A 16,360-nucleotide genomic window follows, 5' to 3' on the forward strand; every position below is an offset into this window, starting at 1 on the left:
ATATTAACTCCAACTCAGACCCTTTTCGTTTGTCTAAAGAGGACTTCTTGACATGTTACACTAGTTACAGTAATGACAACCAGCACAGATATTAACCACTTTATGAAGTTAAATTTTAGTTTCAAGTCATTATAATTTTTTAAAAAAAGGAATACAGTGTGTGTTCTTTGAAACTGTTAAAATATATTCTGACATATTTCCACTAATGTCAGGTTTTTATATATATAATTAAGACATTCTTCCCTGAATACATAGTGCAAATAAGCTGCATAATGCTCTTACATTTTACTGTATGTGTAATACCCAATGCAAACAGAGACAGAATATTTAATTTTGTATATATACAGCGTTTCTACAATCTATACATTAGACAGTTATATTAATTCTTAACTATTTAAATTTCAGCCCCTACTGCCACCCCCAAAAAGTGTATCAGGTTAAACTATTTTGCATTCATGTTTAATGCATACTTGTTTTTTTTTCCATGGTTCTGGCGTTTAGTGTTTCAACACTGGTAACCTTGTAGATTAATGTACTAATTATACCGATGGAACCAGGTCACACATACTCGTTTTTGCTCGATGTAATAATATTGATAGCACGGACTTTATCTCGAACTCCGCATTTGCATCACAACAGAAAAACTCTGCCTTATGCACAATAATACACTGCAAAACTGCAACTACTAAGATTTCAGTAAAATCTTCAATCAATCTAATATATGCGTCAGCCGGCGCCGTGTATTCGCGCACTGCAAACATGGACCCAGCTACATGCAGTTCTTTCCGCGGGCGTACAGCTCGACTTCGCTGCACTGGCTCAGCCATCTGAAAAGCGGGCGCCATATTGAATAACTATTAGACATAGCCGGCAAGGGCTTCTGGCATAATAGGATTCCAGATGCACAGCTTCCACCCAAACAACTACGGCTATTAATCATGCCTAATTATTTCACTATCGTTTTTTTCAAACTCATCGCCTAAGATCGGCGTAACAAGGAAAGCATCTAAACATTAGACACTGTGGTAATGTACGGTAGTCAGGATACTAATAAATAATCCACATTTGAAAATTCGTGTATCTTATTTCATATAACACTGTCAAAATAATGGCACCAACTGTTAACACATTTAAAAATTTTAAAAACTGAACGATTCGGCGATCGCTCAAGGGCTAAAATGACAATGTATGCATTCTATATGGATATAACTTGATTAGGGGTTAAGATACTACATGGCTTTCAAGTTATTAGATTTTAAATTTCCTTTTATTGCGCGTGGGGCAAAACTAAAAAAGGATGGGAATATATAGTCATTATTTATTTTAATTTTATTTAGTAATTTATAAAGATAATAATCTATACTGTAAAAAAATATACTTAGTATTAATCATCAATGTCACACAACCCAAGCTAAAAAAAAAAAGAGAGCTAAAAAGGCAATCTTCATCACATTATTTCACTATAACCCATGGTACAAATCTACATGTTAACATTATACTTCTTTGGTGCTATATATCCTTTATAAAAAAAAGGCATTTCATGTGGCTAACATTGCATTTTATATAAATACTGGGATTTTGATCCACTAAAGTTTTATTTTATCACAATTCTGTTTTAAATTAAAATATTCTCAAAAATATAAGAAAAATTGAAAACAAAGTACACTATTACCATACAGTAAATAATATAAATCATTTCTTTTATAACCTGAGTAAGGTTTATCTTCATCTGTTCACATATGCAAATACTGCCTATGGTTGTTAAGTCCCCCAAAAAAGTGGATTTGTGTATTTTACTTTACACTATCTTATTTCATCCTGATTTACCTACTCCAGATGCATTGTGTTCTCTCTTTCTGTCATTACTCTAAGGAATAATGAAAATTTAAAAAAAAAAAAAAAAAACAAACATGTTTCAACATATATATTGCTGCAGCTATCACTCAGGAGATGTCAAAATACAAATATTCAGTTTATTAAATTGCATTTATTGAATTAAATTTGAAAAACCCTACATAGAAAATTGTCTAAACGAAATCTTGTGTATAAATTATCAAAACGAATAAAATTTATCAGCAAATCAAACTTTATCACAAGTTAATGCTGGCAACCATAAGCACTTCTTACTAAGCTATTAAATTTTGATATAAATTAAATGACTCATCTATACCAGCTGTGCCTATCCTTACATAAAGCTTACTAAAATTGTCATCTCATTTTTACAAATGTTTTGATCTCTATTCATAATTCTTATACAATGTTCAAAACATTTGAATACATGACTGAGATTTTATAACATGAAACTAAATAATAAGTGTTTTAACTTAAATGACCGAGAACGAACTTTTTGTCAAGTAAAGTCCAACTCATGCAAAAAAAAACAAAAAAACAAGATCTGTGGCTATGAGAGCACACACAAATATGCAATTTAAATGTGCTAAAAGATAAAAACAAATTATCCCTGAAGACTTGATTATGATCAATGTGTTTCAAAATTATAATAAATGTCAACTACAAAAATTTTCTACCAATATAAAAACTCATAATGAGTATTCCATTTTCCTTACAATAAGCAGCTGTTTTCAAAGCAAATTCCTAGAGTATATAACTGTTTCTTCTTTCAATCTATAGAACTTCTTTTTCTAAAAAGCTGCCAACGTGAATCATCTCATGTATTATGCTGCCTGTTTAAAATAAAACCTTTTAATTTATCAATTTAATACCATACATGATACCACCTTTTGTATTAAATGTGGAACCAGGAAAGGATAGAAACTGATAACTTGATTTTATATTTCATAATTTTTAATGATTTTAGCATTTTATCTTTGTGAAACTACAACCTATTTACACAAAATTCTTGACTGATGATGGATAGAAGAGTTATGTGTATTTGAATTAAATTACCTAAGACTAAGAACTGCCATTACTATATACTACTAGCCTATATCATGAATAATTAGCTTCTTTTACAAAACTTAGTGAAGGGGCAGGGGTTATGATCGCATAAAGCTGACAATATTATCGTCATGTGACTCGCTTCTGTTAGGTTACTGTACTAAGATGCACATTTTTAAAATTCGTCTGTTTGGCTGCAGCCTGTTGGTCAAGCCGTCTCTGACGTTCTGACGATAGAACGCGGACCCGTTTCATCCACTTCTGTTCCCGTTTCCCTTAAACTGCGACCTAAACCGCCTTTCGTTGGTGCCAAAATAAATAAATAAACTTACTCGGTTGGAGATTCAGGATCATATATGTCCATTATGAAAAAAAGATCTTCTGTTTCAATCTTAAGCACCAAGTGATCGGTGGCTGTAGTCAGATGCTGCGCTCACTGGACTCTAAGGTTGCTCTCCTTTCTCAGTTTCTGGCTGCTTGTGCTGCTACTTCTGCATTCAGTCCCCAACGACGGCGTTACTCGTTTCCTTGCACGCCACGGTTTTTGACGATCTAACAAAAAAGATCAATAAAATATGACAATACTTCTAATTCAATTACACACACCCAACATCTTTAATAAGATCATTTACTGTCTTTTTAAAAATAATAAAGGACACAGTAGTGGTTAGTAAATGCTCACGCGACTCTCTGCGTCTCCTGCGCCCATTTGTACAGCATAATCTCTAGATAAATTGTTTCACCGTGTTTGGGTCATAACAAATTAAAGAATCATCATTTATTTACAATTTAATTTTCGTGTGCTTTCATATTCAATGATATTTACTATAATGCTTAGAAAAGTGATATATTTTTCATGAGCGAAAAAAGTGTTTACTCTCTTGCCCAAATGATTGCCGCTTCACCATTGCAACATCTGAAACCAGACGGCTTGCGAGAGGTGCCTAAATACCTTCTAATTCCTGTAATTTACAGAGAGAAGTAAATCTAATCCGCTTGAATGACGGCAGAGCTTGGAAACCTCAGAGGATATGGTACCGTATTTTATTGTCTATTTATTGAGAGTCCTTTGTGATGTTAAATTTTCTAAAATGCGCAGTTCGGCTGGTAGTAGGTAGCATGCTGATCTGACGGAGTCGATGCCTTTTTTTGCATCCTACCATCTTATATGGCAAAGAAATGTTATTTCAATCTCAGACTGTGTGAAATCACACCGAAGAACATTTCTCTTAGTTTGTAACAGGCATCTTCGAGGAATGCATACTAAGGAATAAAATAAAATTTAATCAGTCGTTGTAGCTCCTAAATATTAAACAATGAGCCATTTGGAATGTATGATTGTATGGGCACACAAGGACCGCAGTAAATCAAAATAACTGGAAAAAAAGTGTCAACTTATTAAAACCCAGATCAAGTCCATATTTCATTTAATTAACTTTTGCAATGCTACATCATGTCCCCAGATTCATGTAGTATCATTAATCTGTTAACATTTTTTTTAACCAGCATGTTTATCCTGTTGTAAGAATGTGCATCATTATGTGTGTATATACATACTTTAAACTTGCTGCAGGCTACAGATAAGTATTAGATATAATATAAAGTCTTTGCTGGGGAGAAATAAAGAAATAATACTTTTCCAAACAACTGGCTACTTAATTATAGATAATTACATCATACACTGAGATCTCTTATTCACAAATAGAAGCAGTAAGGGGAAAAGACACACACACACATATGTACATGTCTCTTTTTGAACTTGCTGAAGCTGTGACAGAAACTGAGAAAGCTTAAAGGGAAAGAGGTAAACATTTCAGTGAAATATTGTCAGATTTCAGTGTGCACTCATAGAACAGATAAACACAGGGCACATAAAGCTTGGGAGGAGGCAAATCTTTGTAATGAGTTGACAGTAAAGTAGTAGCTTAAACCTTTATCTTTTATATATTTTTGGCCTAACGCAGAGGCAGCACTTTATTGGGTTCATGTGTCCTTTCAAAATGGTGCATAATGTTTTTGGACTGTAAAAGGCTATGTGCACGTTAACAATTAAAAACCTTAAAGTACAGCATTTTTGCACAGAGATTATTGTTTAAAGGTATGATAATTCGCTTGTAGTTTCGTCATGAAATGCTCTATCTTTTGAGGACAGCTGCTTAAATATGTCATTTTGATTGAATTGAGGCCCATCATCTTGCTGAATATGAACTTACAGCCATAATTAAATTTTTTATTTCATACGTGAATTTCTATATAAATGTTACGCTCAGATGTGTGTTGATGGATGAGACTTTGAAAACATATATTCTGTACTTCCATTATTTGTTTTTATGGCAGATCCTTTTGCCGATACTGATGATAATGTCGGCACGGGAGCTGGCATTCAGGAGGGTCTAGTCCACATAAGAATTCAACAGCGTAACGGACGAAAGACTCTCACAACAGTCCAAGGAATCCACCCCAAGTTTGATCTCAAGAAGATTGTGAAGGCCTGCAAGAAGGTGCTATAATTTTCTCAATTCTTTCTTATTTTCATTAACCACCTCTACTGGTAAAGTGGCAGTAAGTAGCAACCAATCAACATTTTTAACCTTTCAAACAGACTGTAGTAGAGAAAAGTTATTTAGTAGTATGTAAATAGTAATGATAAAACTACATAGTAATATTATAGTGTATGCTCCCAGTAGACATGTGGGTTTCATTTTTTATTATATCTTTTTCTGTATATATTAAAGAATAGACATTCACAAATGCATGGATATTTTTGATTTTCTTTTGTTTTGCTTGCTTTCATCAACCAGGAATTCAACTGCAACGGAACTGTGGTAGAGCATCCAGAGTACGGAGAGGTCATACAGCTGCAGGGAGATAAACGTGATGCAACCAAAAATTTCTTAGTAGAAGTTGGAATTGCTACTGCAGATCAAGTCAAGGTAATGCCCTTTCTGTTGCTTTATTTCTCTCTCTGTCTGTCATATATACTTACATTTTTATTTTTGGTTCCAACTTATTATATTGATCTATTCAGCACAGTGTCATGTTAATAGGCGAGGTTGTGATGTAAAGAGGATATATGTGACCTGCCACCATAGAATGAGTCCTAGCTCGAAAATTTTAGATTTTAAAAATTGTGCAGCTCTTGGGATTTTTATTTCATACCAAAGTTGTCCTTATAGTCTCAAAATTTAATGAATTATAGAGGTGTGAAGTGTGCAAGTACAATAGCTATTTTGAGAAAAGCAGGTTCGGCATTTTTCAGCAATCCCACAAGTTTTTTCCTGAGCAACGTATACTTCTAGTAGTTTAGTTGTATTGCATTTTGCACAGTACATAAATCTTTATCATTTCAGTCACAACAGTGTGCATACAATTGAATATTTGTAAGTTGTTAGTACCTTTTCCTAGTAAAATTACCACAGTAGAAGAAAAGAATTACGTTATTTTATTAAGCATATGCACTTACAGAAAAAAACAGCAGAATACTCAAAAAAGAAATCATGTCCCAAGGTGAATTAAATGAGTGGTGTATTAACTTCTTTGTCAGTATATGATCTCTGTTCTCTGGAAAGTGTTCCCAATTGCATTTTGGTGTATTGAAGTCGTTCACCAAGTCATCTGCATTGTCCTTTCCCTCAAAATATTTGTTAATTTATCTTCCAAGTTTAGATCATTCTCAATGTGGAAGAATTCATCACAAGTAAAGCTAATAACTCTTCATTAGTAAGATGCTCTTTTGCCATTCTCTCACATTACACAACACTTTGAAAGTGTGATAGAAGGCTTGCTGAAGCAATAAGTTGTCTCCCTGTCAGCCAGTCATTTAGCACGTTTCTTGTTGTCAAGGACATGTCAGTATTTGGTTATCCCATTGGAGAGCATTAGGATCCATGGCCAGATTTGCTTACTCATTTATTTTGTAGATAGATCTTATGATTTGAATCAATAATTACAGAGATTGAAAATACAGACTCCGGTCTCGAGTAGGTATAAAATGATGGGGTTCTGACGGAGATACAAAACCAAACAGCATTTGAATTTTGTCATTTTCTTGCAATTACCTTGATTGAAATGTATTTTAACCCTCTGACCACGACATAAAAATGCAAGTATGACAAAGACTGGCTAATAAGCGAAGACTGGAGATTGCAGTGGGTGAAGTTTGTTTTTTATTATTGCTTCTCTCAGGTAAACATTAGACCAAAAAAACCTATATATTGTTGGAAAGGAGAAAGTTTTAACTTTGCTATAAAAGTAATGGAAATTGCCTTCATTGTGCTTCCTTGGCAAAGCCAGGTTCGTAGCCCATCGTGCCCAAACGGTTACAGCTATTTTTAGCATTTATGTTATCACAACAGTGTATTTCCCTATTAGTTTAATGATAAAAGAGTTTTTAAAAAAAATGGAAACTGCACATAATCAACCTTAATCAGCTTTCCTGGCTTCTGCTGCCAAACTGCTGTGTGTGAGTTAGGACTCCTTTCGTGGTGGCAGGCCACATGGGATTTAAAAGCGGGTAAATCTGGTGGAAATCTGTACTGTCGTAATATGCAGGGATTGGTGTGGCTGACAAGGTAAGTTGAAACTGTAAATGCTTTAAGTGTGATTAATGCTAAGATTGTGTTATTGCTTACTGCAGCATAATGGTCATAAGGTTCTTCTAATTTTTATTATATTTTGGTCACTTTGTTTTAATTTACATCTGTTCCAGGTCCATGGGTTTTAGTCTGCTCCTCCAATCAACCAACAGTCGTTACCTGCATCATCCTGAATTATCTGTTAATGACGTGTTTGTGTCACGAGGCATGGACTTGTATATTTCATTTTACTTCTCTAATCTGTGTTTTGCACTTTGTAGATGAAGGGTCAAAATGATATTTTAGAGTGCAAGATAAAGAAAGATGCTGTCAGGATTTAAGTTTATATTTACTTTCGGAACCAGCAGGAAATTTAAAATTTAGGGACTCTCATGTTGGTGTGTATGTCGCCTCAGTTTGTACAGTTTTAAAAAATAAAAAGAGAAAGATGTTTCAAAATGTTCTTCTGATGTTATTTTTATATCCTTGAAACTTTTTGAAGCGGTACCCTGTGAAATGGAACAAAATCATTTTTCAGTGCTGTAGTATGCAAGTAAAATTTTAGAAACAGGGATGATTACCAGATGTTCTATATTTTATATGGAAAAAGAATGCATATCCATCGTAGTTCATGTCATTACTAACCAGCATAATGCTGTCAGCAGCTGACACAGTAAGCTGAGGAAAAAATGTTCCCACGCTGTGATGCAAAGTAGACATTCCATTATGGATTGAACATGGAACAGTTAATTAGCTTAAAATAGAGCATTCTTTAACTTTCTATTGATCATAACATTTTGTTTTTCTAATCTTCATTTACAAATCAAAACAGTTTGATCTTATCTCACCACAAATATAACATTGGACTGTTAACAAATTTATGGGGAGCCAGGATAAAAACAAAAATTAAAAAAAATTTGGTTTTTGTATTAAAAAGTGCTGTAATCATGATCTGTTTTTTTATAACTATTCACAGGGAGCATTTAAACTTGAAGACAAAATGTCAGTTTATATTTATTTTTGACTGGAATAATGCTAAGGCGGCTTACAGAGGATGGAGGACTTCTGGGACTTGACAGTGTGATGTTGCCGGGCAAGGTACTTTATGGGTGGGTGGGGGGGGGGGATTTCAAATGCTCTCTACAGGTTAGCTCAGTGAATACGTATGTTCAGTGGATTTTCAACGGTTTCGTGCTTCCCCGAGAAACTTTCCAGTGTTTTTCTGTCCCTTAGAACGTCGCAAACTCATGTGCTTACTTTGTGTGTTTTTTGTTTTTTTTTTAATTCCATTAACCAATAATAAAATAATATGTTTTTAGGTATACAGATCCAAGTGATTTTTGACAGAAAAAATTATTTCTGTCTTCATTATTCCAAAACGTAAACAAGGCGGCATTGATCGAGGCATGGTACTGAATGCTTTGTTCCACACTTTAGTTCTTTGTTCCCTCCCCTTCACTCAAATTGTGCTCACATGATATTCCTCAAGTCATTTGATGTCCCCTGTAGTTGGGCCAGAGGCCCATGACCTATTGTCACAACTCTTGAAACCTTGTGTCAGTTTTGTTGCATGTGAAGAGAAATGACATAAGACATCTTGTTAACCCAGTTTGGAAACATGAGTGCGCTAATCAAGCGTATTGTCTTTTTTGCATAGGCCAAAGCATACTGTCTTAAATCATGAAAAACAAAGGTGATGATTATCGTTATATGATCTGCTCCTCTGAGCATTATTTAACAAAGATGGCCTATCATGCTGTCTCGGCTACAACATACTTCTAGATCTCGCACACTACACTTCAGTGTCGGATCTATGTGATTGTATTAGCATTAGGTTGTGGCTAGTCCTTTAAGGACCAACAGGATTGTAAGTATGTAAGTTTAGTTATTTTTGAATTATTTAGGGGTAAAACGACGTGTAGATTGCAAAAATTAAATTGAAACATATTCCATACAGTTTTTGAGATACAGCCTGGGACAAATGTGTCGGCAAGGGAAAAGTATCGTAAATAAGGCAGTGTATAGGTTCTATCAATGTTTTTATTATCCTAATAGTGATCAAACATTGTGCTGTTGTTTTGGAACATCAGAAATGATATAGCACTGTGATGAGAGTTTTATGTTACTTCTCAAAGCTGATGCGTGATGTGTAGCACAAGTGAGCATGGCATATATCACACATTGCCAGTCCTGTTTTCAATTTTGTCTTTAAAATCAAAACACAGACAACAATTTAAACTTTAAAAATATAATATAATTTAAAAATCAAAAAGAAACACAAAACAATTCCTAATTCCCCAACCCCACAGTTCGAACACACGTTTCTTCCAACAATTTCAAAAGTATTCACTCTTGCACAGTTCCTCTCAAAGTCTCGCTTGAAACAGCACAATGTTTCCGCTTCTAAGATACACCATATATCCACATGAAAAGTACACAAAGTTACCACTTCTTCTTGAAGTTATATCCCTAAGAAAATCCACAAGAAAACCTGGAGAGCAAATCAGGGCTTCTGCTAAGGCTAAATTCTTTGGGGTCCCAGGGACCCTTTCTTCAGATTTCTAAGGGGTCCCAGGCTAACTCTAAGGGGTCCCTTTACAATGTGAAAACAAATCAACAAATCAACATACATAAAAAAACTGGTGCAAGGTAGAAAAGCGAACCTCAGCGTGACGTGACGCCCACAGCTCAGTGACATTCAGTGGATTCTGAATGTTATATAATCATGAGATGAAGGGGGATCAAAGGTGTTTGAAACTGTACAAATAAATTAAACGAGTTTCAGTTGTGTGACAAGGCAAGTGTTGGCCTTATTCCCAAAATGTACAAATCAGTAAAAGGTTTACTTCCGGTTTAAAGAATTTAAATATACTTGGGCGGGAGCCGACATGAAGCTGTCTCTTGTGTTGTTTAACTGGACAGTTTGTTGAATGCCACCACTAATGCCCACAAACCAATAACACCACAAGTTGCAAACTATATTTAGCAATAAAACGCCTTTCTCAGCCGACTAGTACTTGATGTAGGGTCTAAGAAAAGTGAGGAGAAACGGCTTCTATCTGAACATACTCTTTCCTTACATCTTTCTTTACTCATAAGAGGGGATAATAATATTTCATATTTTCAGTTCATTCCTCCTGATGACTGACCTAAAGTACACCTCGGTTTGAGTCCAATCTTTGAACTTTTACAAACGGCCAACAATTCACGACTGCAACATAGTGCCCCCACTGTGTCTTTCTTGTTGTACCTTTTAGATCTTATACGAAGGAAACAATTTTTAGTGCAGCCCTAACTGTTGTACAGTATTTTATCAGACATTCTTTTATAATCCTTCATAATGCCTTGAAATCTTTTTTCACATTTTTCTCTAATAACTGATTACCTGTTTTGGCAGTTTTTGCACTGAGTATCCTACAGCACAAAACATTCTTTTATACATTTTATATGAAATGTAACTATTAAAATCCAAATACTGATTTCTTTCTTTTACTATAACAGTAGATACACAAATCACATTGCTATCACAATTGTACACACTGATTCACTGACAGCCTCTTTTTGTGCAATAGCAAATGTAATTCCGTGTATGAAAACGATTGTCGCAATTCTGAGAAAACCAATGCTTGTCTTAAAGGTTAGGAGCAGGAGGAGAAACAGGGACCTTTTCCAGAAGCAGTCCATGCTTGTCACATGATAGTTAAGACAAACCAAATATACCAGTTAGCATTTGTCATTGATATATCTAGACTCAACATTTAAAAAACTAAGTTCTATTTTATTTGTGTCGCAACCCGGGATAAGGGTGTGAAACAGGCGCATAGTTTTACAACTGCCAACCAACCAAAAAAGAACCGACAGCCCACAGATGGAAACGAGGGGTGCAGCCATTCGCATGATGAAAAAATTGTGAATCATTAGACGCAGTTTCGCAGAAACCATCAACATAAGCTTTGGGATTTTGAAGGGCCCCGATCGGGGGGACGGGTGAAAGTAAGGGCTACAGGCTATCCCGCTCCTAAATGACCGAAAGCCCATAGGGCGTAGCAGTTACGCGCTGACAGTGACCCGTATGTCGGACATTTCACTCCGCCCTCTGACCTCGCGCCCGCATTTGCTGACCGGCTGTCAGACTCCACAATCGCCGCCCGATGGGCTTAATTCTACCTGCAACAACCGCTTTGGTCATCGCACTCTCGGTGAGTTTGTGAATTAAGTGTAAAGTGTACCCTAAAATTCTGTAAAATATTATAACATGAATTATTCATACCAGTTGAAACTGTCTGTACAGTATCGGATTTCTGGTATTAGTTTAATTTAATTTGTATAGTTCTGCCCGAATCGTCGATTTGTTGCGTGCTACTTCCGCTTTGTGCCATGTGCTCGCTGTAGTAAGATGCCGCATGGCTAACACAAGGTATTTTATGTATAAATTCTCGAAGCAAAATATTAGTGTTTCAAACAATCCTTATAATTAATTGACCCTATAATAGTTCTTAGCAATTTACCTTCTATTGAAATTTGAACACTCGATTGTGTATTGAAAGATTATTGTAATAGTTTTTTTGTTTGGTTGGTTTTTTTGTTTTTTTTTTATGCAGACTTTGCTTATTTCACTTTCTAGGAAATGCTGAAGATCGGGGATCGTGCTTAGTCAAAGTATTGTAATAATGGCGACTACAAAACAGTCAACAGACGACTCCACAGCGTGGCTGAAGATGAGCCAAGCTGAATGTATAGTGTGCGTATAAACCGTTCCATGTTGTAAAATAAGGCTACACATTTCTTAATCATTGAGAACAGCAAACAGTATTCCTGACAGAGTGAAATACATTAGTGTTTCAGTTTTGTAAAATGTGTTATATATACTTTTTTTCTTTCATATAAAGTAGTCCAGTTTTATAATATTTGCATACTTTTACATTGAATGTTTAAAGTATGTTCTATTGTGTTTGTATTCTGCAATTATAATTTATGTTGTGTAGGATGCTTTACTTTATTTGTGAAGGATATTCAAGATCCTGTAAGGGTTGTAAGAAAATCAACTGACATGGTATATGACGAGACTGGTTATTCCCAATCTGGAATGAGTGGAATTATAAAAGCAGAACTAAAATATTTCATCATTCTGCATATCAAACAGGATTATTGCTGTTCCAGTAAGTGTTTTGAAGTGGCTTCTTAAATTGCTCCTTTTTTATTTTGTGAGCTTAAGTACTTTATTTTGCAAGGAGAGAGATTCTCGCAGTGAGTCTGACTGGGTTTAGCTATAAGTCAGTCTCACAAGATAAACGCTCCACTTTCATTTAAGTGTCCTGTCACTTGATAGCTTGTCAAAATTTTAATTTTTCCGTTTTTAATGTTCCTGTTCAAGTAAATTGAAAACTTTACATAAAGATATGTAAGAGAGAGAGAGATAGCATATCTAACCATACACTGAAAACTACTGACATTTCATCAATACATGAAAGATGTTGCTACTCATAACAAGATAATTGTTACTACAGAGTATGCTCTTTTAGTCAAAATGCTTCTTTGAAGAAATAGTGGGGGCAGGCTGGTAGAAATTGTGGTGCTAGTTATGTAGGGCAAAGGGTGGGATAATGAGAGCATTCTTGATTGTTTTTGTTTTGTTTTTGCAAGTCAATATGTTTTCCCATTTGGTTTGCATATTACCCTGAAGTAGACTGTGGTTTCATGTACAAATGTGTTACAATGAAACATTTGTATTTGACAATAAGCAGATCATCAGAACGGGGACAAAGGCGTCTTTGGATAACAACTCTCCAGGCGGTTAATGGGTTCAAGGAGATTTACTCTGAACGCAGAATTTCGATTGCCACATTCTACTATCACATGACAAAGGGCGGTGTCAACAACTACTGCTTCCATCACATCGAATCGGCGCTGCACAGAGCCATAAAAGCAGGCCAAATAAAACGGCCCCCCTTTAGCAAGCTTGCTACCTTCATTTTGCTGACCGTCAACGACGACCATGTCAGCAGCTCCAGGCAGATCATCAGGCAGCTCTTCAAGCAGATCATCAGGCAGCTCTTCAAGCAGATCATCAGGACGGGGACAGAGGCGTCTTTGGATAACAACTCTCCAGGTGGTTAATGCGTTCAAGGAGATTTACTCTGAACGATGAATTTCGATTGCCACATTCTACTATCACATGACAAAGGGCGGTGTCAACAACTACTGCTTGTCAAACCCAGGCAGCTCTTCAGGACGGGAAGAGAGGAATAATCAACGTCTGAATCTCATTCATGTAATGAACGCCATGGAAAAGCTTCACAACGAAGTCGCGTTCTCTGTCAACGCCATTCATCATCTCTTGCGCCTAGAGGTAGGCACCTACAGCATCCACCAGATCAGTTCGGCGCTACAACGAGGCATTGATAAGGGGCGGATAAGAGAAACACCGGACGGCCGCGTCAGTGATCTGTATCACAACATCAGACAACATTCTTCTTCAAATGAGACAGAATGCAGTCCAACAGAAACACCAGTTAATTCAGTTTAAAACTTTCACGATTTAATCCTTTAACGAGAGAGACCCACGATTTTAATTCGGATTAAAACTTTCACGATTTAATCCTTTAACGAGAGAGACCCACGATTTTAATTCGGATTAAAACTTTCACGATTTAATCCTTTAACGAGAGAGACCCACGATTTTAATTCGGATTAAAACTTTCACGATTTAATCCTTTAACGAGAGAGACCCACAATTTTAATTCGGATTAAAACTTTCACGATTTAATCCTTTAACGAGAGAGACCCACGATTTTAATTCGGATTAAAACTTTCACGATTTAATCCTTTAACGAGAGAGACCCACGATTTTAATTCGGATTAAAACTTTTACGATTTAATCCTTTAACGAGAGAGACCCACGATTTTAGTTCGGATTAAAACTTTCACGATTTAATCCTTTAACGAGAGAGACCCACGATTTTAATTCGGATTAAAACTTTCACGATTTAATCCTTTAACGAGAGAGACCCACGATTTTAATTCGGATTAAAACTTTCACGATTTAATCCTTTAACGAGAGAGACCCACGATTTTAATTCGGATTAAAACTTTTACGATTTAATCCTTTAACGAGAGAGACCCACGATTTTAATTCGGATTAAAACTTTCACGATTTAATCCTTTAACGAGAGAGACCCACGATTTTAATTCGGATTAAAACTTTTACGATTTAATCCTTTAACGAGAGAGACCCACGATTTTAATTCGGATTAAAACTTTCACGATTTAATCCTTTAACGAGAGAGACCCACGATTTTAATTCGGATTAAAACTTTTACGATTTAATCCTTTAACGAGAGAGACCCACGATTTTAGTTCGGATTAAAACTTTCACGATTTAATCCTTTAACGAGAGAGACCCACGATTTTAATTCGGATTAAAACTTTCACGATTTAATCCTTTAACGAGAGAGACACACGATTTTAATTCGGTTTAAAGGCAGCTCTTCAAGCAGATCATCAGGACGGGGACAGAGGCGTCTTTGGATAACAACTCTCCAGGTGGTTAACGCGTTCAAGGAAATTTACTCTGAACGCGGAATTTCGATTGCCACATTCTACTATCACATGACAAAGGGCGGTGTCAACAACTACTGCTTCCATCACATCGAATCGGCGCTGCACCGAGCCATAAAAGCAGGCCAAATAAAACGGCCCCCCTTTAGCAAGCTTGCTACCTTCATTTTGCTGACCGTCAACGACGACCATGTCAAACCCAGGCAGCTCTTCAGGACGGGAAGAGAGGAATAATCAACGTCTGAATCTCATTCATGTAATGAACGCCATGGAAAAGCTTCACAACGAAGTCGCGTTCTCTGTCAACGCCATTCATCATCTCTTGCGCCTAGAGGTAGGCACCTACAGCATCCACCAGATCAGTTCGGCGCTACAACGAGGCATTGATAAGGGGCGGATAAGAGAAACACCGGACGGCCGCGTCAGTGATCTGTATCACCACATCAGACAACATTCTTCTTCAAATGAGACAGAATGCAGTCCAACAGAAACACCAGTTAATTCGGTTTAAAACTTTCACGATTTAATCCTTTAACGAGAGAGACCCACGATTTTAATTCGGATTAAAACTTTCACGATTTAATCCTTTAACGAGAGAGACCCACGATTTTAATTCGGATTAAAACTTTCACGATTTAATCCTTTAACGAGAGAGACCCACGATTTTAATTCGGATTAAAACTTTCACGATTTAATCCTTTAACGAGAGAGACCCACGATTTTAATTCGGTTTCTAAAATGTTTCATATAAAACCTAAACCTTATTAAAACCATGTAAGCCATTTTTTAAACGTTTTTATAATGTTTCCATGCTATCTGGGTAAGTCAACGATCGACGACAATGTCAACTGCAGACCATTTATCTGGACCTTCTGATCAAGTGCAAAGACCACGCCAAAGACTAAGAGTTTGCCATGTAATCAGAGCAATTACGAATCTCTGCAGAGAACAAAAGTATTCCATCTACGCCATCCAGAACATCTTGCGCCGAGACGTCGGGACGCATTCCATTTATCAAGTCAGTTCCGCTTTGCAAAGAGCCGTCGACGACGGATTGATAACTGAAACCACAAGAGGCCTCTTTGGTCTGCGCGAACTCGTTGTTACGATGACAATCCTTGGCCTCGTCCCTGCGAAAGTGGAAAGCGCGCGCGAAGAAATTAACACAAACGTGTACCATGGCAGTCTCTGTTTGCAAAAATAAATCCTGCCTTTCTCTTGTACTGGGTGAAAGAGTGATTGAAGAAAGAGTATTGGTTACACTAAAGGTAAGTGTTTACTCTTCTTGATGATTTTTAACTATTTGCACTTTTTAAACTTTTTTAAACAGT

General features: G+C 36.2%; 2 protein-coding genes and 1 long non-coding RNA gene across 5 annotated transcripts in view; 2 read left to right on the plus strand and 1 right to left on the minus strand.

Annotated features, from left to right (window-relative positions):
* LOC112572164 overlaps window positions 1-3,645 on the minus strand; it is a 41,635-nt gene extending 37,990 nt beyond the window's left edge. For all 3 annotated transcript variants that reach the window (XM_025251748.1, XM_025251740.1, XM_025251733.1), the window contains exons 1-2: window positions 3,581-3,645; window positions 3,231-3,450 (exon numbers count right to left, since the gene is read on the minus strand). In XM_025251748.1, coding sequence (XP_025107533.1) covers window positions 3,231-3,262 — 32 coding nt within the window. In that variant the 5' untranslated portion in view covers window positions 3,263-3,450; window positions 3,581-3,645. The remainder of the gene's footprint in view (window positions 1-3,230; window positions 3,451-3,580) is intronic.
* Window positions 3,646-3,772: 127 nt separating this feature from the next.
* LOC112572185 (eukaryotic translation initiation factor 1-like) lies at window positions 3,773-7,935 on the plus strand. Its single transcript, XM_025251758.1, has 4 exons — window positions 3,773-3,932; window positions 5,236-5,399; window positions 5,700-5,831; window positions 7,607-7,935. The coding sequence occupies exons 1-4, from the start codon at window positions 3,899-3,901 to the stop codon at window positions 7,619-7,621; spliced, it is 345 nt and encodes a 114-aa protein (XP_025107543.1). The 5' UTR covers window positions 3,773-3,898; the 3' UTR covers window positions 7,622-7,935.
* Window positions 7,936-10,595: 2,660 nt separating this feature from the next.
* On the plus strand, window positions 10,596-14,933 carry LOC112572822. Its single transcript, XR_003101078.1, has 3 exons — window positions 10,596-12,213; window positions 12,481-12,631; window positions 13,217-14,933. It is a non-coding gene; the product is annotated as an uncharacterized LOC112572822 (long non-coding RNA).
* The last annotated feature ends 1,427 nt before the right edge of the window (window positions 14,934-16,360 follow it).

The sequence above is a fragment of the Pomacea canaliculata genome, linkage group LG1 (genome assembly GCF_003073045.1).
Source record: "Pomacea canaliculata isolate SZHN2017 linkage group LG1, ASM307304v1, whole genome shotgun sequence".
Lineage (NCBI taxonomy): Eukaryota > Metazoa > Mollusca > Gastropoda > Architaenioglossa > Ampullariidae > Pomacea > Pomacea canaliculata.